At 39.4% G+C, this 24,590-nt stretch overlaps 1 protein-coding gene across 1 annotated transcript in view; it reads left to right on the top strand.

Moving 5' to 3' along the window:
* TOP1 (DNA topoisomerase I) overlaps positions 1–24,590 on the top strand; it is an 80,183-nt gene that overhangs the window by 34,290 nt on the left and 21,303 nt on the right. The window contains exons 4-10 of the mRNA XM_060123854.1: positions 9,420–9,543; positions 10,759–10,814; positions 13,883–13,978; positions 14,987–15,062; positions 18,308–18,420; positions 23,799–23,914; positions 24,461–24,464. Coding sequence (XP_059979837.1) covers positions 9,420–9,543; positions 10,759–10,814; positions 13,883–13,978; positions 14,987–15,062; positions 18,308–18,420; positions 23,799–23,914; positions 24,461–24,464 — 585 coding nt within the window. The remainder of the gene's footprint in view (positions 1–9,419; positions 9,544–10,758; positions 10,815–13,882; positions 13,979–14,986; positions 15,063–18,307; positions 18,421–23,798; positions 23,915–24,460; positions 24,465–24,590) is intronic.

The raw sequence follows: 24,590 nt of genomic DNA, 5'->3' as shown, positions 1-24,590 counted from the left end.
TTTAAAAAGATAGAAGTTATTATTTAAACCATAAGCTTTTTTTTTTTTTTTTTTTAAGTTGAGAATTACGTTTTATTTGACGGACTTGCTGAGGACTTAAGCCTAGAAGACAGCCTCTCAGATGACTCTGAGGGACTGCCCTGAAGAGGTAAGGGAGGAGCCAGGATACATAGGAGTTTTTGCAAGAAACCAGGTTGTAGGAAGGTCAAAAAATTATTGTTAATTAAAGAAAAACAGGGACTTCCCTGGTGGCCCAGTGGTTAAGACTCCAGGCTTCTACTGCAGGGGGTGTGGGTTTGATCCGTGTAAACCATAAGCTTTTAAAAATGGATCTCTTACTCTCTGATACATCTTACTTCACCAACCATAATTTGCAATTGTGATGGGAGAAAAGATTAGGTAGAAGTGGCATAAAAGACTTTGGGATATAAATTTGGCCCTCTCCTGTTTTGCCAGAATCTCCTTTTTAAAAATAAAGGATGTAATTTTGGCATCATTTTTCTTGAAGAGTCCACAATGGTTTCTTGCCTGTATCTAGGAGAAGGCCTCTGGTCTGGTCTATCCACTTAGGTCTCATGAGATCTTGACTAGGTTATCTAACCTTCCTCAACTGAGCTTTCTCGTCTTCCTTAGTTTCCCCATATTAATACATGCTTCAGAAGGGACCCTGGGAGTCAATAAGTATGAAAGCTCTTTAACTGTGATCTGCTCTACAGATGTGAGGAGATAATATTTTGTACATCTATTAAAAGCATGCTTTTCCAAGATTATGGCATAGGCAATCAGGAATTTGTTCTATGCAATTTTGTGCCTTTTAATATTTTCTTCATTTCTAATCAGAATACTTGAGAAAACAGTAGCCTGTTTGCCAAAAGGCATTGGAAGGACCTGCTCTGAGTTTCTGTTTATATATGACTAAATCTAGCCCTGGATCTCTAATTCACATGTGAGTAAGTTTAAGACAGTTTAACCAGATGATGTGTTGTAAGCAGACTTTTAAATGCTTCCTGTTTTGACCTCTCCTGACACACTACCTCTTTGCAACAAAGCAAGTGTGTTGGTTATGGTCCAGTAAAATCCTGTACACTGTGTTCCTTTTTAAGTGACTTCTGATCTTAACGGTAGTTTTGGGTTTCTTCATTTTTCTTCTTAGCACATTAAGGAAACCTTGAGGATTGTTTAATCACCTCTGAAGCCCAGAATAATTAAGATGTAGTATGTTCTGTTCCAAAATGCTTCACTTTAACACCTTGATCATCAACCCTGCCTAATTTTGTGGCTATCTGTATGAGGAAACAAGTTCTACAGTAATGTGTTTCTATATTCCCTCCTTCTCTGCTAGATATTAGCATCAGTCATTTTTCATTAGGCTACACTTAGGACCCAAATCCAGGAGGCCTCTTTGTTCTGCATAGTAATATGTACTGCATATTTGGAGTGTCAGAGGATGGGAAACAAGCCTTTTGAGAGCTAGAATGGGATTTAGACCTACCTCTTAGGAGATCCCATCTTATTCATATGCTTTCTCCTTTTATTATTCTAATTCAAGGTGCAAAATAGGGAAAGGGGTGTTAAAGATCATTCCACCTCATCTCTTTTTTGTGTGGACATGAGTCTGAGGTGACATGCCCAAAGTCACATGGCAGGGTGGTAGCAGAGCGAGGATAAGAGACCAGGGCTTCTGAGTCCTAGTATGATTTTTCCCCCACTACATTATTCCTTCCAGTAAAAAACAAAACATAACAAAACAATCTCCCTCCCTAAGAAAGGTTCGTTGTGTTGCTAAACTATCTGTGTTTAAATACAAGCATCTCTTTCTCATATGCATATTGTCGGCAGCTTAGGTTTTAAAATGCCAGATCATTTCAGGCGCTGCCTCTTTCTTTGGGCCCCAAATCCCTAAAGTTTTTGGCATTAGAAGTATTAATCTCATTAAATTCTGACCCTGTGAAAACCCCATCTCTGACTCTCTGGCCTATAACATCACAGGAAGTTTCTACCAAAGTCAAATAAAAATAATTTCTTCTGTTATTTGTCTCTGATACTGCTTCTTTCCATTAGCATTGATATTTAGCACTTGAGGTCCTTTAAAGCAATATATAAATCCTCTCTAAAGAAATAAAAGGAATACTCTTAACCAGATGCTAAGGAATCACTGGACTTGTAGGATCTCACCAGATACTTCTCTTGAAAGGTTGCATTCTTAGCATAAATTATCTTTAATACTAGACCTCTTATATATACAACATAATTAAAAGCAATTGCGGCGGGGGGAGGCTTGATTTTAGAAAACAAAGGACTGTCACATGTGAAACATAAGATTTCTCCTGCTAGCTTTTGACTGTGTGCATCTCTTGTCATTTTTAAACCTGACACTCAGGGTGGAGTGACAATTTTGTGGAAGGCCAGGGAAGATAGAACTACTGTGAAATAGTGAGGGAAGTGCTTTTCCAGCCACATTGGCAGTGCTAATTTATACAGTCAGTGTGAGAATAAGGATGCTTTTGGTTTCTGCTTTCCCTTCAGTTCCAAATCCTACCTGAATTAGAGTTGAGAGAACATAGGCTCGTAGGGAAATGCACTGGAATTAAGCAGCTGGTTCTCAGATTAGGGGCAGTTTTTCTGAAAGTAATCACATTTAAAAGATTGTTTACTGCTTTTTTTGTGAGCTGTTGTTGAAGCCCTCCATTTACCTACATGTCCCTATATCACCCTGTCTGGGGGAAATGGACAGTTAACATAGGTAAATAGAGAAGATTGGGTAGTTTAGAAATGAGAAAACTGAGTACCACCACCATTCACATGGGAGTCAATGTGATGTAGTGGAAAGCACACTAAAATAGAAGTGGAGAAGCTAGGTTCTATCATTTACTAGCTGTGTGTCCTCATCCAAGCCGCTTAACTTCTGGGTCTTTTCCCATTTTGGTTGAGTGTTGATAGCAATACTAGCCTGGTCAAGCTTTCAAGTGTGTTGTGGGAGAATTCAATGTAATTATGCAGATAAAAGCTCTTTGGAAACTGTAACATACTCAGTAATTGAGATTATTATGATTACCACAAAGCCTGGTAGAATATCATTCAGATAAATTGAAGCTGTTGATTTTGGTAGTTGAATCTAATTTAGTAGTTACTTATGGATAACTTCTATTTTGGTGCCCTGGTTTTCATTGATATCTAGCCCTATTATAATGACCTACAGTCTTTTTTTTTTTTTTTTTTTTTAAGATTTCATGGTGGAAAGGGTATTTGAGCTAGCCATGGAAAGATGGTTAAGATCTTGTCAAGGGAAGGTGATGGCTAGAAAGAGTGACATTCCAGACAGCGAGAAAAGCATAAACAAAATATGGAAGCATTGTAATGTACTTTGCTCTGAGAAGAATCCAGTTAGGTGGATGCCTGGGTTAACAGGATGGGTTAGAAAATGAGGGCTCCAAAAAGTTGCTTGAGGCAGAACTATTAAATGCTATTTTGAGAAGCTGGGACTTGATTCTAAAGGAGCAAGAAGCCTTTGAAAATAGTTGAGAAAGGGAAATATAGGACTTAGCCACAAGTGGCATGAGGGGGTCTAAGAAAAAGGATTCCTAGCTTGGATAACTGTGTGACTGTTTACCCTATTGGTAGAGATAAAGAACTTAGGGGAGGAATGGGAGTTCAGAATGTGTATCAGCTTTGGCATCTTTGGGCACATCCCTTTATCTGCTCTGGCCTGCAAACAAAGGATTAAATAATTTCTAAGATTCCACTCAACTCCCAAGTTTTAATAATTCTTGGGATTTTGTTTAGTAACCTATTAATGGTGGATGAGCATTGAGAAATCTTCATTTCTCAGAGCCTTTCAGAAACTAGCTGCTGCATTTTTTCAAGAGGCAACTTTTGAATTTACCTCCTAGAATGTTTAATTGAACAAACATTATTTAAGCTCTAATTGTCTGCTTTCCTTTGAAGGGTTTCCTCCTTTCACAGCTTGGAATCTTTCTAGGCTCTCCCATAGGAATCCCCTGTGACTCCATTGGCTGCAGCCTGCAGGGGTCTACTGCCTTGAGGAAGTGGGCAGATTGCTGGAATGAGTTTGTTCTCTTAGCCATTAGTGGCTAGGTCCTATTCGCAGAAGTTAAAGAGGCTTCTTCTTCTCTTAGCAGTGTTTCGTTTTTGCTTTGTTTGGGGAGTAAGGCACCAGAGTGGTCAAATGCATGACTGTCTGAGTTTAAGTCCTAGTTATTGTTCGTTAGATGTATTTCCTTGGGCAAGTTACTGAATCTTCCCGTGTCTCAGTTTCCATATCTGTAAAATGAAAATACTTACCTCAGTTTTGTAATGGGGATTAAATTGCTTAGAAGAGTGCCTGGCACTTAGTACTGTTTAAGTATCTGTTAAATATTTTTATTGCTGATAGAGGACAGACCATTGTTTTAGTTTTCTTTAACAAATTTAAATGGTTTCCCATAGCCAACATCCTAGCTTCCTAGAATATCAGACACAGGGTTTTTTCCTAAAGAGGCAGCAAATGCCTTCTTGCAGAAAGAAAATATTTTCACTCTTGGCTTCCTACTGCCATCCCCCTACTTCCACCCTCTCTCCCATTCTTCTTCCTAAGTGCCTAGGGGAACCCTGGTCATCCCTCTCTTTTGTCTGCTCAGGTCCAACAAGAGTCTTACTCGAGAGGTGACTTTGATCTTCCCATTTACTCTGTTTGGCATTGACTTTTGCTTGTCTAGGCTCTGATGTTAGGTAGATCTTTTCCCCAGACAGAGATGAGCCCCGAGCCAAGGAGTCAGCTTCTGTGTGTAGCCAGTAATTGGATGTTTTCTCTGTGAGTTCCTGATGATGAAATTCATATTTAATCCAAGAGTATGACCATTTCAGAGGTTCTAGGAATGCCAGCTACTGTCTGTATTTTGGCCTTCAGTGTACCCCAGACTAAACTCATTCTTAAAATGTATTTGTTCTTCAGATCTTTGGGTTTCCTTACTGTGGTCATTATTAAGCTTTTCTTCTAGTTTATTTTTCTTATTTAGCCCCACTGAAGTTTCTTCAGTATTACAGTCACCTGTACTGCTGCCCCAAACTGGCCAGTATTGTAGTCCTCAGTTATATTTAAAACCCATTTTGTGACTTTTACATATTGTGTCTATTGTGTATGGAAAAGTAGCAGGATCAGTATAAAGACATGGGTAATGTCTCTTTTTTTTTCTTTTAAATAAATAAATTTATTTATTTATTTACTTTTGCCTGTGTTGGGTCTTTGTTGCTGTGGGCAGGCTTTCTTTAGTTGCGGTGAGCGGGGGCTACTCTTCATTGCGGTGCGTGGGCTTCTCACTGCGGTGGCTTCTCTTGTTGCAGAGCCACGGGTTCTAGGCACGCAGGCTTCAGTAGGTGTGGCACATGGGCTCAGTAGTTGTGGCTTGCGGGCTCTAGAGCTCAGGCTCAGTAGTTGTGGCGCACAGGGTTAGTTGCTCCGAGGCATGTGGGATCTTCCCAGGCCAGGGCTCGAACCCGTGTCCCTTGCATTGGCAGGCAGATTCTTAACCACTGCGCCACCAGGGAAGCCCTGGGTAATGTCTGTTAAAACAGGTAGTCAGCATATGAACTCCTCTTCTGCACTGGACAGAATTTCCATCATCTCACTATCATAAGTGGAAAGGTGCTGCCCTTTAAGCCAGTGTGAAAGTCAAGCCAATTTTAAGTCTTGGAAAAAGATGTACATGTTAGGAAATCCTGAATGGTGATGAGTCAGCCTAACTGATCCAGATTGGCTGCATTTTCTACCACTGGCCAAATTCTGCTTCTGACTTCCATGGCACAGCCTTAGACATGCTTCTGTATGATAGGACTTTGACCCCCAAGTGCATCTGCTACTTACTTCAGGTAGATTCCTAGGAAAGACTACCACTGAGGCTCGCTCTTTGGCGGCACTTCTGTCGGTGTGGGGTTATGGATGAGGGGTAGGACCCCCAGTGCTCTGCTGTCTATTTCTGGAGGCAGGGACAGGAACAGCACCTGATACGTAGATACGATGTTAGCATTGTGTCCAAGAGACTTAATAGGGCTTCATAAACCCATATTTCTAATAGTCCCCAATGGAATGCGTTGTACCACAAGATGTTCCTTAACCCTGAATCACCGGAACTCACTTAGTCTAAAAATCTAAACTTGTTCTCTTATATCTAAACAGTTGGGAATAGAGGAGAGTGAGTTGCCTTTGGAAAGTCAAGTTGATAGTTTCATCTCATTTTGGTCTTTGTGATTAATTATGACCTACAAAGGGGTTACTACTCTAGCAGGAACTTTGAATTTCCTGAATAGATTTCCCTCTGGTTAGCAGGCAGAGGAAGTACTGACTTTTTTCACTTTCCTGGGGTGGCCTGGGTACTATCTCATCGCCATGTCATTTGTTGACTTCTTTTCCCTGATCTCTGTTTGGTGTGGTAATGAATAGCAAAGCAGAAAACTGGAGGCCTATGTGTATACTTACGGTGCCCATGCTGTGATTGCCAGAAGGCCAGAGAGCCAGTTTTCTAGTGAAACAGACTAATGTTCTAAGAATTGCTTTCATTGAGAAAGAGAACAAGGGGGGTGGGGGTGGGGGAGGCGTGGAGGTGGAGCATAAAGGAATAAGGAATATAGAGCATTCCTAAACTTAGATTCCTAAGTCAGCCATTTAGAGTTTCATGGGAAGACAAAATGAGAAGTAGCTGTCCCAAGGGTTTTATCATTTCAGATATCCTAGATCTCTATTCTAGAAAGTTTCCACTGATGGTAGAATAAAGTTTTGATCTTATACATCAAATCTCAGACTGGACATGCATTTGTCTCTAACAACACCAGGCTACCCTCATGTGGTACGTATCGACTTCATGGAATTGTAATGATATTGATTTAGTGGAAAGTGCTCTGAACTTGGAGATGGAAATACTCAGTTTAAATCCCAACTGCCCTTCTTTCTAACGTTGTAACTTTGAATAGACTTTGAACCACTGGCTCCTGTGTTTCTAAATCAGTCTAAGGGGATGATAGAGCCTACTTCACACGGGTGTTGTGAGGACTGAATGAAATAATGTATGTGAAAGCGCTGAGCAGCACAATGCTTGCTTAGATTTTTCTTTTTTCTTAGTCTAGGGAGGGATGTATATATCCACCCATTAATATTATGGATGTAATTTTCCACATTTTTTGCTTTTAGGCAGAAACTTCTGTAGATGACCATTAATTCCTCTTACAGTTAATGTTTAAAACAAAACAAAAACTGAAACTTCAGTGCTTGTATATAGAATAGTAAGCTCAGACATTTTGCTGGTAGTATCAAAACCATGGGCCTATGATTTCACATATGTAAACTCCTAAAGAATCAATTGCAATCTTGGCAACTTTGCCTTTTCACCATTCTAAAGCTGGAAGAATTAATGAGAACTGGAAGTAAGAGTGTTATTGTAATCGGGAGCCATTTTGTACAAAATAAAGGATAAATTTGTTTATAAAACATTGCGTTTTGGTAAAAACAGATTATGAGAGAGAGCACATTGAGTAGAGAGTGACATCATAATAATGCTGAGAATAAAAAGCATGGTGGGAAAAATTGACCATCATGTGCTTCCAAGCATACTAGAGTTAAAAAGAAAAGTGTGCTCATATAGAAATTTGTTATTTTTCAGTGTGTGGCACATCTAAATAACAACGTAATGAGAACAACATAGAGGGAGGAGTACATCAACCAAGGAAAGTGGACATTGCTTTATTTTCCATCTGTGGTAGTTCTGGGTCTTCCCTAAATCTGTAGTCCTGTTCATACTAGTCCCCCTGCCCTCCTGGCTGGATTCATAGTTTCTGCTGATTTATTATCCAAACTCCTTAGTTGGGGCTCCTTTTGTGCCCAGAGATGTGAGTGATAGCGATGCTCTCCTGATCCACATTCTGGGGCTCTCACCTAACTGGTCACCATCATTTGTTTCTCCCTTTTTGGCCTTTGATGTAACTGAGTATGCTAGCCAAATCTCTTTAGAACAAACTTCGTGGGATGGTTGTAACCTAATGAGCTCATTGCTGGTAAAATCTGTTTTTTTCTCCTGGGTTGAAGGTGGTAAATGTGAGATAGGAAATACAGTCTATGGTGGGAAAGGCAAGAGCCGATGCTGCCTATAGGTTTGACTGTCCCTGTCAGCTGGGTTTGCTGTCAGCTGTCCTGTGTCTGGGGTGACCCCCAACTCATAGCACTTGAATTCATGCTCTCTTTTGTTAACTTGTGGAATATATTGGCTGCTGAGGTGAGCAAGGTTCCTAAACCTCCTGCCCAGTGTACTGAAGAAAATAGTCATCCAGTGTTCACCTTAAAATACAGCTTGTGATTTTTGCTCTTTAGTCTTTGTCTACATGCATGTTTTTATATAACTGCAGTCATTTTATATATTCCTTTTTTCCATTTGTGTCATAAACATTTTCCATGTATATTTGTAGGACTCACAAATTATAGCATAACAGCTACATAATGATAATGATAACTGTGATGTATACCTTTGATATATCACAGTATCTCCCTCTTGGTATTTACCAAGGCTGTATCTGGTTTCTTGGTGCTTTTTTGTTTGTTTATTTGTTCGTTTGTTTTTTGTTATGGGAGGCATCAAAATGAACATCTCTCTGTAATGTTTTACCCAGAGAGAAATCTCCAGGAGCTAGACCCAGGATATGAACACTTTAATGGCTCTTGTTTTGTAATGTCATATTTTGTTTTCCAGAGAAGCGGCACCTTTTTATAGTGCTACCACTGTGCCCACAAACCCCTTTAAAAGCAAGGCTTTAAATGTTTAGCACAGGAAATGCCCTTGCTTTTAGATGGATCTTTTCTTATTCTGAGGAAAGAACCAAGCAGGATTTATAAGCCCTAGCTAGAAAAGCTAGAAGTGACTAGCTTTTCCTAAGCTGGCAGGAAACACTGACTGTGTTGGGCTGCTACTGCACAAAGCCCTGGCGTGGCTACATTTGTGATATGTCTCACATCTGGCACTAAGCCACCAAATGATTTTTGGTGAACTGTTTTTACCTCCTCACGTGAGATGTGAGAGCTCAAGTTGGAGCTTTCATTATAGTTTTCTGCTGGTAGAATGTTGTAGAAATACAGTGGGTTTGCTGTATAGTCTTAGTAACTTAAAAAAATGTCCTGTTACGTTTAGAATGACTATGTTTTTTCTATTTGATTCCTTTGCTTCTTCGAAAAAATTAAAACATTAAGCAAGGTAAAGAAAGTCTGATGTAGCCAAGAGCCTCTACTTGAACCTTCTGTCAGGACTATTTATTTAAAGCATTGTAAGTTTCCATGGTTCATGTTATCTCAGGGTATCTTGTGAGTTAATCTTGTGATATGAACCCTGTGGTCCCTACTCTGTTTGTCCCTACTCTGCTAACTGTTTGTGTCTTATTTTTCACAGTGAACATAAAGATTCTGAAAAGAAACACAAAGAGAAGGAGAAAACCAAACACAAAGATGGAAGTTCAGAGAAGCATAAAGACAAACACAAAGACAGAGACAAGGAAAAACGAAAGGAGGAAAAGGTACAGAACTTTCCAGTGGGGAATGAAGAGGTGTGGGATGTACTTTTCATTTTGTTTACCTGTAAAAGCAGGTATTGAAAGTACCTTCATTGACTAGTAAGATTCCCTGGCCTTTGAGTGAAAAAGGTCTGTGTCAGGAGACATCAGAGCCAAGCAGAGTCTTAAACTATAAAAACCAAAGCCCTTTACCACTGTATTTCACGCACCAAACCTATCCATATCATTACCTTACTTTATATGGCAAATGGATAAATTGAGGGATGTAGGGTTTCTGGGAAAGTCAGTTTTCTTTCATGGGGAGAATTAATTCTGCTAGCCAAATCTCTGTAGAACAAACTTCGTGGGATGCTTGTAAACTAATGAGCTCATTGCTGGTAAAATCTGTTTTTTTTCCACCTGGGCTGAAGAAGGTGGTACATGTGACATGCACATCTGGCTGTGAATAAGTAGTAGTACTGTGCATAGACTTTTTAAAAAAAGTTTTTATATTAGTTTCTGAAAAGGTAATGCTGGATGGACTTGCTAAATTCAGACAATATGAAATAGAGAATAATAGTGAGAAATACATCTCCCTTTTACCCTCAAATCATTGTCGTCTATGTTTCCCTTTCTGGAGACAGCCACTGAGCTATTTTTTGTATTCTTCCATTGGTACCGGTGTGTGTGTGTGTGTGTGTGTGTGTGTGTGTGTGTGTGTGTGTGTGTGTGTGTGTGTGTGTGTGTGTGTGTGTGTGTGTGTGTGTGTGTGTGTGTGTGTGTGTGTGTGTGTGTGTGTGTGTGTGTGTTCTGGAAAGTTGAAGGAGGGCAAAAGTAAATATACTTTGCCTAAATCAGAGAAGATAGGAAATAAAGTACTCTTTTTTGTTTTGGTTTGGTTTTTTATTTCCTGTCTGTACTGCCAAGGGCAAATCCTTGAGAGGTGGAGTATATTTATTGAGGGAGAGGGACCTACCATCATTTAAAGGTAAAAAGCCACCATTTTGAAGGGAAACATTTCTCAGTAAATTGGACAGTTCATCTGAAGAATTGTTAGAAAGGAGTCTTAGAAAAGTGTCAAGACCTTTGGTCCACCTGTTTAGTTTTGCTAACAAGAAGAGTCAGTCTGGGATCAAGATGCCCCAAGAGTGGAGGCCAGATCATCTCAAGTAAGGTAGAGGCTTCTTCAAGTTTAGTCCTTTTAAGGTACTAATCAGTTACTGTTGTTTTACCTTTCAGATTAGAGCCTCTGGGGATGTAAAAATAAAAAAGGAGAAGGAAAATGGCTTTTCTAGGTAAGATTCCTCTGCTGCCTTGGCTTCTCTTTCTCTGTGTGCATCCAGTAGGCCAGCTGCCCACGTTACAGTGTTGTCTGATCTTACCTGAAATGCACTGACGGGCCATCTCCAGGTTTTCGAGGAAGTTGGCAGTGAAAGGACTTGGTCTAAGCCAATGTGAGCATTTCTAGAGTGCCATTTAGTGAGACTGACCAGCACATTTTCTAGAAGGCTGTTTTGAGTGGAGAAGGTTGACAGAAAGAAGCTTTTTTAAATTGAGATATAATTTAACAATTCCATAAAATATACCCTTTTAAAGTATACAGTTTATTGGTTTTTAGTATTTCACAAGGTTATATAACCTCCCCATTATCCCTATCTAATTTCAGAACATCTTCATCACCCCCAAAAGAAACTCTGTACTTAGTAGTAATTTTGGAGTTTCCTGGAAAACCCCTACTCTGAACCCCTACTCTGAATTGCCCCTATGCTGAGGCTCATATTTAGAAACTAACTTGATTTGCATTTTAGGGACAGGTGTAGATTTGAGTAGAAATATTTTATCTCTTTTCCAGAAGGAAAGGAAAATACGCACAATCTAGAGGTCACTTTTCCTTTACTTTTTGGGGCCATTTTGATTCTGTTTTCCTCATCAGCCTCAACTCCCTAAAATAAGCCTGAATGTCTCCTCTGGTTTAAAAAAACCCAGAATTTATATGATCATATATTCTCACCTGCTCCACTAAATGGCAGGATGCATTTACAAGGAGTTGTGGGGAGTATTTGCATTACTGTCCAGGGCAAAGTGTTTTGACAGTTTTGCTTCCTTGAAACTTTGAACTTTCAGTTTCGTTTGAGAACATTTTTGAAAATTGTTCCATTTACTCTGGGTCCCTTAGACCAGGGAGAAGCAAGTGCCCTCTTCAGGCATGTTCTATAACTGTTCTAGGAATGCAGAATAGTAAAATTCAAGAAGCATTAGAGCTGTAAGCTGGGCATTCTGATTTCTTAGATAACAGTGACTGAACACAGGGCAACTATTTTCTGCCAGGAGACTGCCTTGAACTTTTATTAAACTAAGATATGATTAGACTCTCTGGACTTGGTGTGTAGTCCTGGTTCAGTTTCAGACTTTCTGGGCTAGACGGTCAGAAGCACACCCTTCGAGGCAGTGGTCTCTGTGTTCACTTTGCTGGACTGCTCTCTAGCTTGCATCTGTATCGTGGTAGAGAATCCACATGCTTCACTGGATGGAACAGTTTTCTGGTAATTGTTTTAAAAATTCTTTCTTCAGGCCTAGTAACCCTTCCCAAGTTTTGTTTTTTTTTTTTTTTTTTTTTTTTTTTTTGCGGTACGCGGGCCTCTCACTGCTGTGGCCTCTCCTGTTGCGGAGCACAGGCTCCGGGCGCGCAGGCTCAGCGGCCATGGCTCACAGGCGCAGCCGCTCCGCGGCATGTGGGATCTTCCCGGACTGGGGCACACGAACCCATGTCCCCTGCATCAGCAGGCGGACTCTTAACCACTGCGCCACCAGGGAAGCCCTTCCCAAGTGTTTTTAACTTCACTCATGACAGTACTAGGATCTAGCATTTACTTAACTAGTTGGGTAAATGGCAGCATTTCTTTCTTTCTGGTGCAAAGCTTTTGGAGATTTTGGACACTTGGGGCTGTGTCAGTGGTTTCCGTCGTGGGGAGAAACAGCTATAGAGGTCAGCATTTGGGGAGTGTGCATAAATAAGGAAAGAAAGCTAATCTGTTTAAACATTCAAATTCATTTGCAAGCAAGGGGATCCAGTATGCTTGGGGTGGGGGCGGGAGTGGGGGGACAGCATTGAAACCCTGTGAATATCCTTTCTTTGGCAGCTAAATCTGGATGCTTATCCCTTGGCCCCCCTAGAGATGAGTGGCTTTGTGTCTGGAGGCCATTCCCTGTGCTGAGTTAGTTAGCTTTGTAGATGCCTCTGGCTGTGAGCAGTGCAGTTCCAACAAGATGTGCCAGGCCAGGGAATATCCCAGGCTGTGGTGATTGCTGGTCCCATTGGTGGTTGTTTTTTTTTAAAATGTATTTATTTATTCATTCATTCATTCACTCAGTCACTCATTTATTTATGGTTGTGTTGGGTCTTCATTGCTGCACGCGGGCTTTCCCTAGTTGCAGTGAGTGGGGGCTACTCTTGGTTGCAGTGCACGGGCTTCTCATTGCGGTGGCTTCTCTTGTTGCAGAGCACGGGCTCTAGGCACGCGGGCCTCAGTAGTTGTGGCACGTGGGCTCAGTAGTTGTGGCTCCTGGGCTCTAGAGCACAGGCTCAGTAGTTGTGAGGCTACTTAGTTGCTTAGTTGCTCCGTAGCATGTGGGATCTTCCCGGACCAGGGCTCAAACCTGTGTCCCATGCATATATGGCAGGCGGATTCTTAACCACTGCGCCACCAAGGGAAGTCGGGTCCCATTGGTTTTTTAACTTGTTCCTTCCTCTTTTTGGTTCAAGATAGTCATCTAACAGAATCATCTTTTTATATTCAGAAGGCAGAATCTTAACAAAAATAGGACAAGGTACTCTTCTGTGTATAAAGTAAGTAAACCAAAGGAGGAAGTTGAACAGTGAATAGATTTGGCTTAGAATGACTTCAGTTTGTTTTGGGCCTCAAGTTTGGGGAATACATTTTTATTCCTTTTTTTGTGAAAGCTATATTTTAGCTTTTGGAGCACTAGAATAATCAGTTCACATCACTTGAGGGATCAGATACACAGACCCCTCAAGTAAGGGGAGGAAACAACTTAGGTTTGTTCCTGTTGTGGTGTGGGTTCCGTTGGCACAGATAGCTAAGATGTAGTGGAAAGAATCCTGAGAATAAGGAGTCCGGATCCCGAACCTTGATATCGCCTCTTCATCTGTAATTGAGATCAATACTGTCTACCTCACAGGGTTGTAGTGAGAATTAAGTGAGAAAAAGTACTCATGGAAAACCTTTTAATGTGTACACATGTATGTTGTTATCCTTCCACTAGCTACCTCCCGCTACTTTGCATTACTTGATATAATGTAGATGTTCCACCGCTCATTAACTAGCAATTTTTTTCTCTTTAGTCCACCATTGATTAAAGATGAACCTGAAGATGATGGCTATTTTGCTCCTCCTAGAGAGGATATAAAGCCATTAAAGAGACCTCGAGACGAGGATGAGTGAGTATTTCTTATTAATTTAATTTTTTTTAACAAAAAGGAGTCGTTTAGACAATAATACACAGAACAACTGCATTAGTTGACTTTTACTCATTAGGAATTTGTGATTAATAGACTGGGTGACTGATTTCTCTTTGAATTATGAGAAATAGCGTTTCTTAAATAAATAAGTAGTGTGCCTGAGGCTTAAATGGAGTATATATATTTACACTTTTCTTACGTTTTTTCTTATTAAAAAGGTAATGCATATTTATTGTTGGAATTTCAAATAATCCAGAATTCACAAAGAATATTTAAATTATTTAAGTTACTTTAAGTTTATCATCACCTACCACAGATAAGTTTTCATTGCTGAAGCAGTTTTTCCTAGGATCTGTGCCTGTTCGTACCTTCTGAGTGAAGTTTCCATGTATAGAAGTAATAAAATTGCTCTTACTTAAAACAGTTATTTGAGACTTATATGTACCTCTTTCTCAGGTTCAGTCATTGCGGTTAAATCCTGTTCATTATTTTCAATCTTGCAGAGTTTATTATGTTTTGGGAATCTACAAAGGATTTATGGTAGAAGATGGATGGAAAGGGAGGAGGGAAATACTTAATGAGCTCATTTGTATATATTCAGAATTCATAGAGAATTTCTTTCCTCCCCTTTCTTTTCCAGTTACTACTTTGTGGTAGCTATTGTTGCCCTGTGTGTGTGCTTCCCAGATTTCTACCTTCTAGTGTTGTCTATGTTTGTATGTATTCCTCTACTCCACTTCCCTTCCAGGCCTGCGTGTAGTATAAAGTTGTTTGTTTTGTTCTATAGAGGACTATAACTATTGGTCCTTGGTCTGGCCGCCTTTACTTTCTCCATTCCTGTTCTTGACTGTAGAATGCCCAGCCAAGAGTAATAGCAGCCACGCCTGCCTTGGAGGCCGCCAAGAAGAGTTTGGAAGTCCTAATCCTATTGGTGAGAACTACTGAGTCACAATTGTGTTAACTGCGTATTCATGTTCCCCTTTCTAGTGCTGATTATAAACCTAAGAAAATTAAAACAGAAGATACCAAGAAAGAGAAGAAACGAAAACTAGAGGAAGAAGAGGTTAGTAAAGAGACTTAGGCCCTTTGGGGCTTGAGTTTGGAATAGGGAGTTTTCCATAAAATAACTTTTGAAGGCCAAATGGGTTTGAGGAATTTATTGCTCTGTTGTAGAGGAAACACTGGGAAAAACTCTTAAGTGTGTTACAGTGGCTGCGGCACTGTTAGTTTTAAGATCTCAGCCTTCCTGGGTGTCTACCTATAGCTATGCTGCCAACTGACATGTTCTTGGAGAAACTGTGCTCTCTTCATACATACAGGGGAAGTATTAGCAATAAATCATACTTTGGCTTACAACCCAGAAGAGTTTTCCCTAGGAATGTTTTCTAGTGCTTTCTTATATCTAACAAAGCTTGCTCGTCACTCATTTTGGGTAACTCTCCCTATTTAAAGTCCTTTAAATGGGTGTCCCTTGGATACAGGATTAAATCCAAGCTCTTTACAGCTTCTTCCGATCTGGCCCCTGCATCTTGTGCCTCTTCTCTAATTTACCTTGTTCCAGCCTCACAGACCTCCTTTGCTTCTTTCCACACCAGATTCTTTTGTGCTTCAGGGCTTTATGTAACACATGCTGTTCCCTCTGTCTGGAACACATATACTCTTCCTCTTTTCTTTCTCTCCTAGCTTATAACCTTCCTTAAAATCTCAGTTTCAATTCAGGTGCTTTCCTAAGGGTTCTATTTGATGCTTGTGGTAGATTTAACATATACTAATATGGTTCCTTCTTTTGACACTATTTCTTGGACTAAAAACTGTGGGCGAGTAATTCAAGAAAAAGATGTCAGAAATTCACAGGGGTCTTAATCTTGCAGTCTCCTAAGAGAAGGGGTTGAGTAAGTTATTAGCTTTGCTGCATTTGAGTTTAGCCATTGTCTTGGGCAAAATGGATTCACAAGTATAAAGTCTATAGCTTGAAGTATCGTCAGTAAAGATAGTGATAGTAAGGGGCAGTGAATATTAAAAGTGTAATCTATCATAATAGTAATAATATTAATAATTCAAATTAAATGTACTAGATGATTACAGTGTACCAGGTACTATTCTTCACGCTTTATAGGTATCATTTCATTTAATCCTTACAACAGTCCTTAGAGATAAATATTGCTACTATTATCTCCATTTTACACATGCAGAAACTGAGGTACAGAGAGGTTAAATCATTTGCCTGAAGCCACACAGATACCAAGTGGTAAAGCCGGGATTTGATCCCATGTGGTTTGATTCCAGAGCCAGCACACTAGCTGCCATGTTATCCTCCTTCCTGTGGAACTTTGCTGATCCTCCAAATCCACAAGAAGGCAGAAGGAGTGTCTTTAATGAAATCATATTAAGAATATGAATGAGTAGGTGAGCCGTAGAGAGATGATCAGGGCCTGCATTTAGGGAATTGTAGCTTTTCTGACAACTAGCTTGTTCTTGGCAGAAGCTCAAGTGTATAAGAGCCAACTCAAGGAATCGAGAGTGAAATGTTGAGTAGTGAGTATGATAGTCACTCCACTTTCATGTAGATTACCAGTACAGACCAGTCAATAAAGAAATGTAAAACTTTAGCTCTCCATGCGTTCTATATTGCCTTTATGCTTATGTTGCATTTATGTAAAATAATACCTTTCTCTGGGTTTCACAGAGGTTTGTAATAACTGTTAAAACCATCTGGGAGAAAGAATGGTTGACTTCATTTATTTAATTGTCTTAGCAACCCTCTCCCTACAGGGGAGGGAAAAAAAAAGCAGGCTGAAAGACTAAATTAATACCCAGTCTTATTGTGGTAGGGACCCCAGATGGCAAGATCAGTCATTAAACCTCACTTGCTGGCTATGGTGTTTTTCATTTCTGGGAATTGTTCTGAAGTCTCCTAGTGACTGATAATCCCATTCTCAGGCTTGAAAACATACGATGTAGCCAGTAGTTTCCTGATGAAACCATCTGCATGCCTGTTCAGAAGTTGTTTAGAGAATGTCTTAACTGAAAAACATTTCCTTTTCCTGTGGTGTGTTTCAGCCTAAACAGTAAACATTATCTAAATTAATGAGATTCTCTAGTATTTTCTCTTCCCAGACATACTTACACGTTTATATTCTCCATTCCTATTTTAAACTATGTGTAGTACTGTAGCCTTTCCCCTTCTTTGTACACTGGAGGCCATTTGCTTTCCCTGAGTTTATCTGATTACCATCCTATCATGTGTAGTCCTAGAATGTTTATATATTCCAGCCATTCCCATGAGTCACATTCTGTTATTTTTCTGGTAAACTTGGGCTCTCATCATAGTCAATAGCAGCTTTTTGACCTTGAGCAAGTGACAAAACCTGTTTCAGAGTTTCCTTGACTATAACTGGAAGAGGTCAAACCAAACTATGAAGTTCTTTCAAGTTCTGCCATTCTGAAACTGACTGTAAGATGACTCAAAACCATTTTTCATAGCTATATAAAACTTGCTGAATAAAGACTTAAATTATATTGAATAGTTAGGACAAAGGAAAATATTCTTCAGAAGAGTTTAGATTCTGTTAAGCAGGACCCCCACCTGTTGAATAGCACATTTTTGTCTGGATGTGTGTGTGTGTGTGTGTGTGTGTGTGTGTGTGTGTGTGTGTGTGTGTTTTGAGATTTATCACCTGTATTGATGGATTATACTTGTTTATGTTTGTTCTTTTTCTGTGCTACTGTGACAGCTCATCTAGGGTTACAGTTCAAAGAAATACTATCATGGGAATTGGTAATTGTTGTAGGGCTTCCCAAGTACTTACTTGCTTACTGCTTCATGACTTTGTGTATGCAAATAGCAGTAATAAAGTATTTCCCCCCCCAGGCTCAATCAGAAATTTCCTTTCAAATTGTATATTTAATACATTAAAAGTCTCCTGTACCTGTTATTTGGTGGTATTAGAAGAGGTTTAAAGATGAGTAGATTTTAAAATAAGTGAGGATAATACACTGGGATTACTCTGTCCCAAACTCCACTGAGGCTAAAAAAATACAATTTCCCAGGCTTTTCTCCTACAGAATGAATGTTTTTAACTACTTTCTCAGGTAATCAATGTGTCTGGGAGTTTTAGGAAATACCGCTTTAGAGAAAAGTACCAATAAATTTTTATTCCTCTGTCAAATTGAGAGTATTGGACTCAGGAACTTCTCCAGTTCTCATATTCCATGATTCCAGTTTTTCTGTCTAATGGCTCCCCAAAACTACTTCCAGAAGTGTAATTGGTCCTTATTTAAGTGCTTTCTCACCATGTTTCTTTGTAGGATGGTAAATTGAAAAAACCCAAGAATAAGGATAAAGATAAAGATAAAAAAGTTCCTGAGCCAGATAGTAAGAAAAAGAAGCCGAAGAAAGAAGAGGAACAAAAGTGGAAATGGTAATATTTCAGCACTGGGTTAAAATGTTAGCTCTTTTATTCTACAACCTAATGAAACAAGAATATTGAGTATTAAAATGAATAGCTTGATATTTGTGGGAGGAGGGAAGTACTTAAAAGAATCTCTCTGGAATAACATTCTGAAATAAGTTTTGCAGGACCTAGTGAGAACATTAACTACCTCTTACCCTATTGGATCTCAATACTATGTCCCACCCTGTTGAACTATAGAAGTCCTATATATATATATATGGAAATTTAGCATATGAATAAAGTTGCATTTAAAATGAGAGGGGAAAAGATGGATTGTTCTATAAATCTTGTTGGGGAAATTGCCTATTTGTTTAAAAAAAAGAAACCTCCACAAGAAAACCTGGGTGAATATTTTTATAATTGTAGAATAACGAAGACCTTTTGAAGCAAGACATATAAGCAGAGCCATAAGGAAAATATTTATAAATTTGATAAAATTAAAATCTTCTATATGGCAAATCAACAAACTCATGCCATTAAAAAAAAAATCCTAAAGGAAAATATTTGTACTACAATGGGCTAAGATTCCTAATATGAAAAAAAAGGTCTTTTAAAACAGTTAATGAAAGGAATAGTCTGATAGAAAAATGAGGAAAAGGCAACTCATTAAAGAAGATAAATGATTAACAAACATCTTAAAATATGGTGAACCTCACAAGTAGCAAAGAAAGATGCAAAGAAAAATAATAAATGAAACATCTTTTTGTTTAATGTGTCACAGATTAGGAAAGATTAGTAAGTACCAAAACATCTAGGGTTGTAAATATGAGAAAAAAACAGGCATTCTTCTTCACTGTGGGGAGTGAAGATTCAGACAGTCTTCAATGGAGGACAGTTTAGCAATAACAGGTTATTTCTAGATGTTTAGAGTTTTGAAATAAACTTGTATTTTTTATACTGGCTGTTCTTAAAACTTTGTATTATTTAGCCATTACATCTATATTATACATGATTTGTGTTTATGTTGAAAAAATTCCAATGATTCAGAGGTATACGAGTTAGAAAAAAATGACTGTTCCCTTTCCTTCTTTCTTCCGTTCCCATTTTTCTTTTCTAGCTTTGAGGTATCCACTATTTGTAGTTTGATATGTAGAGTTCCAGACCCATTGGTATGCATTTACTCTATGGCTTTTGTAATAGAGAACAGTAATCTCACCAGTACTTCTGAGCAAAGGGGAAACATCAGTGTCCAGAGAGGTGGCTGAGAGGAGCAGAGCTGCAGTGGCAGAAAGGCTCAGCACAGCTGTGCAATCGGCATTGTTGGTGTGGACATATGTGGGGTTAAAAAAGGAAAGTGTAAAGGAAAAATACAGAGCAAAGGAACTCTGGGCCTTTCTGGTGTCGGTCAGAAAACTAAAGAACATGTGTTTTTATTTTCCTCATTTTTATTTCATTTTTTTCCTTTGAAATTAATCAAAGTTTTTAGTGATGGAATTTTGAAAGGTTTTTATGACCTTTAATAAAAAATTTTTTTAAGATGAAATTAAGTGATTCTATAAATCAGGGGTTATTATTGGGAGTGGTGAGTTAGTAATTCGTCAAGTTTGTTATGTCTCTGGGTCCTGTGGTAGGGTGCTCAGTAAGTTTGTTGAGTGAACAAGGTACTTTCTTTGTCATCACAGGCTCTCTGCTGCCTTCCCCCTTCCTTTGGAGCCCTGGCTCTTATTGGGCCTGGAAGCAGATGTACTCTTTTTCTAGTCCAGCCTTTTGTGTGTGCAATTAGGTATCCTTGAAGGGTCTAATAGCCTGATTTTGCTTCTGTGGTTGAAATTCTTGTCAGTGTTACCACACTTTAATTCTGAGAGATTTGTGACCTATGGTTTTTATTCTTGTTTTGGTTTAAGTGGGACCATTGAAGATGGTAGGTTTGGGGCTGAGTAATCTTTGCTACAGCCTCCAGTGCATGCCTTTCTCAAGTCTGGTTGTTAAATCGTGTGCATTCTTAAGCACAATGCTTGAAGGTACCACTGTAAGTTTTTATAAGTAGAGAACAGGAATGACTGGCCTCTTAACCTATCGCTTGCCCTTTCCTGCTGTCACTGTAGGCTTACCTGTTAGACTCTGAAGTCGGTGGTCAAGTCCTCAGTGACTGTCACTGAGAGCCTAGTCAGTGAACTTAAATGGCAGATACTCTCATTTTTACTACCTCTCTTGCTATCTCACTAAAAGAATTAACACCCTTTACCAGTTTGGTAAATGTGTAGATCTTTCGCTTCCCCCCCAGAGTCATAGACTTGTTCATCCTGCCAAAAAACAGCCAACTTTGAGCCTTTTCTCCCTCTTTGGTAATTTTGGGAATGGGAAAATGGTCGGGATCCCTGTGGGTTTCTTTACTGTGTCACATTTTCTCCATAGAAACAATGTTACAAGTGGTGGCAGTAATGCTCAGGCTCATTCATAGAAACCTATTAAAACCAGCTCCCCCTATTTTTTAAAAATTTTAAATTTATTTTATTTTTTATTATTTTTAATTAATTGTTTGTTTTTGGCTGCATTGGGTCTTCGCTGCTGCACACTTGCTTTCTCTAGTTGCGGCGAGCTGAGGCTACTCTTCATTTGTGGTGCGCAGGCTTCTCTTGTTGCGGAGCACGGGCTCTAGGCACATGGGCTACAGTCGTTGCAGCACATGGGCTCAGTAGTTGCAGCACATGGGCCCTAGAGCATGTGGGCTTCAGTAGTTGCAGCACACAGGCTCAGTAGTTGTGGCGTGTGGGCCGTAGAATGCAGGCTCAGTAGTTGTGGCACACGGGCTTAGTTGCTCTGTGGCATGTGGGATCTTCCCGGACCAGGGCTCGAACCCGTGTCGTCTGCATTGGCAGGAGGATTCTTAACCACTCCGCCACCAGGGAAGTCCCAGCTCCCCCTATTTTTAACTGTTACTCGTTGTAGCTATATATAGGGTTTCAGTGCTGTTTTGAGTTGAGTGTACTTTTGTGTCAGGGTTGGCCTGTTGGAACATAAGTCCCATGTTTATTCTAAACAGATGATTCTTCATGAGAATATCTAGAAACTGGGGAGTTTGTTGATGGTGTTAAGTGTGATTAAGTACGTGTTTTTCTTAACTTTGTTGGTGAACCATTGATGGGGGCCTTAAAAGGCCAACACTACTATTTTTATTTGTATAGTAGTAGTTGCTGATCCAATGATATCAGCATGTGTCATAGGTTATGTTCTTTCTTTCTGTTTAAACTGAGGTTTAGTGTTGAGTGCATCTCTTAATTTGCTTAAATGGTTAAGAAGTTACCGTGAGCCCTCAGGATGAATGTGACGGAATAGAAAGAATTATAAAAAGTTGGAATCTTAATTAAAAAGCACTGGAGTTGGGAATTCCCTGGCGGTCCAGTAGTTAGGACTCTGCACTTGCACTGCTGTAGGCCCAGGTTTGATCCTTGGTCAGGGAACTAAGGTCCCACAAGCCGTGCTGCGCAGCCAAAACCAAAAAACGAAAACAAAACAGTGGAGTTGATGAGAAGAATGGAACCAAGTTCTAGGATAAAGGAAAACATGGTGCTCTGGATCCCCATACAGTTACTCTGTGACTGCTATAGATAGGCTTCTTGCAGTTTCTCTCACCTCCGTACACACATCCATCCATCCATCCATACATACGTATTTTCTCTGATTTGGAGAGTAAAAGATTCTGGGGGAAGTGTGCAGTTAAGTGGTATTATAATACATTCACTTTGTTGTGCAGTGATCCCCACCACCTTCTGTCTCCAGAATTCCCATCACCTTGCGAAACTGAAACTCTTTTTTAAACAATAACCCTCCTTCATTCCCCCTTTTCTCGCCATCAGTAACTACCATTCTGCTTTCTGTCTCTGTGAATTTGATTAATCTAGGTACCTTGTATCAGTGGAATCACAATATCTGGCCTTTGGTGGCTGGATTATTTTACTTAAGAAAATGTCCTCAAGGTTCATTCATGTTGTAGCATGTCAGAATTTTCTTCCTGTTTCAGGCTGAGTAATATTCCATTGTATGTATAGACTACTTTTTATTTATCCACTCATCTGTTAATGGATGCTTAGGTTGTTTCTACCTTTTGGAAGTTGTGAATAGTGCTTCTGTGAACATTTGTGTACAAATATTTGTTTGAATGCCTGCTTTCAGTCCTCTTGAGTGTACTCCCAGGAGTGAAGTTTCTAGATCATATGGTAATTCTATGTTTAACTTTTTGAAGAACCGCCATATTGTTTTCTACAGCTGCACCCGCTTCATTCCCACCAGCAGTGCACAAGAGTTCCAGTTTCTCCACATCCTTATCAACACTTGTTATTTCTGGTTTGTTTTTGTTTTTTAAGAATAGCTATCCTAGTGGGTGAGAGTGCTATCTCATGGTTTTGATTTACATTTTCCTAATAATCAGCACCCTTGTCAAAAATTATTTGACCATATATATTGACCTTGGTTTTATAGTAATGCTATTGTTACAGCACAGTGTTTGATACATGTAATTTTTATTTGATGTTTCTGAACTTTAAAACATTGGCGTTGGAAGATGACAGGAAGTAATAGAATATGCATAACTGGCCTCCTGAATAATTCTGTAGAACTGTAGGACTTTTCATTTTAAGATAGGAATACCAAAGATTAAAATCTGTGAAGTTTTAAATTATTCTATCTGTAAGACAACTGACTGACTTATCTTATTCTATCTGTAAGACAACTGACTGACTCTTTAAAAAACAAAATGGTGGTGGTGGTGGTGAGAAGGTTTGTCTAATTCTAGAGAAAGAAAGACTTTGAGACCTATCAACCAATTGCAGTGTGTGGTCCTTAATTGTATCCTAGTCTATAAAATACTTTTTGGATATAATAGGGATGTTTTTAATATGGTCTGAGTATTTGAAGGATACTAGGGAACTATTACATGGGATGATAGTCATTGTGTACTTTCTCAAAGGGTTGTTTTCCCTTACACCTTCACCTGGCATCTCCATTCCCAGGAGGCCTTTTCCTGTGTATCAGCTGTATAAATAATACCTCTGTCATGTACACCGTTGTGGCTTACTGTTATATCATTGTGATAAAACAGCTGTTTCCATGTCCATATCCCCTACTTATTGCTGAATAATGATCTCATGTACTCAATATCTTTGGACTAAACTGCTGAAATGTATTTTCCTCCATTCACCTGATTATTCCATCATATTTGTTGTGAGTATTGGCTTTTACAAAGTGAAGGATTCTGGCTTTTTTTGACCCAGGCCTTGAATGTGGGGCCGAGAGTCATTCCAGAGCACCAATCAGTTGAGCAGATAATTATTTTGGCATTTAATAGGTGATAATCTCTATATTAGGTGAAGTGATCACTAAATGAGGTTGTACTTTGTCTTTTAAAGGTGGGAAGAAGAGCGCTATCCTGAAGGCATCAAGTGGAAATTCCTAGAACATAAAGGTCCTGTATTTGCTCCACCATATGAACCTCTTCCAGAGAATGTCAAGTTTTACTATGATGGTGAGTTGTTCTAAGGTTGTCCAATTCTTGGCCAAGGAAAGAGTCTGCTTCTATTTAGGAATAGAAAGTGAGGAAGGATCTTGTGCTGTATAATCCTTTTTGTTTGTTTCATTTTGTTTTATTGTCATCGTATGGTTTGGGGAAAGGGCTCTCAGGTGTTTACATAACTCTTAAAAGGCCCATTTGGTGCTGAAAAAGTGCCGTGAGAAAGGGGCTGTCTTATCTCCCTTGTCTCCCTTTGAGACATGGTCCCAAAAAGGTCCATCTACATAGGTCACAGCACTTGGTCCACAAGCCTAATGTTTTTGTTTTTATCTGAACTTCACTTCTAAGGAGCTACTCTTTGTAAGAGTTACTGGAAAAGCCTGACTTGAATGGTAGTATTTTATTTTAGTGACATAATGCAAGCTGACAAGCTGCTCATTGCTAGAAATAGTATTTAGTACTTGGTTGAGGATTAATTAGTCTGCCATCAACATCTAGGTAGGGCTAATAGGTGTCTATCACTCTACACAGCACAACACTATGCCTTTGCCCTTTATGCAGTCAAGTATGATGAGCTGCTCTGAAGAAATATCCTGCCTAGTTCTCTTAGAACCCTCAGAATTGTCTGTTAACTGTCACTGGTATTTCTGTCCTTGGGTTGAACATTTTGAGAGTAGTCTTTGATGCTCCC

This window comes from Lagenorhynchus albirostris, chromosome 15, assembly GCF_949774975.1.
Source record: "Lagenorhynchus albirostris chromosome 15, mLagAlb1.1, whole genome shotgun sequence".
Lineage (NCBI taxonomy): Eukaryota > Metazoa > Chordata > Mammalia > Artiodactyla > Delphinidae > Lagenorhynchus > Lagenorhynchus albirostris.
Note: the sequence above shows the minus strand (reverse complement) of the source record. Positions and strands in the feature narration are given on the sequence as shown.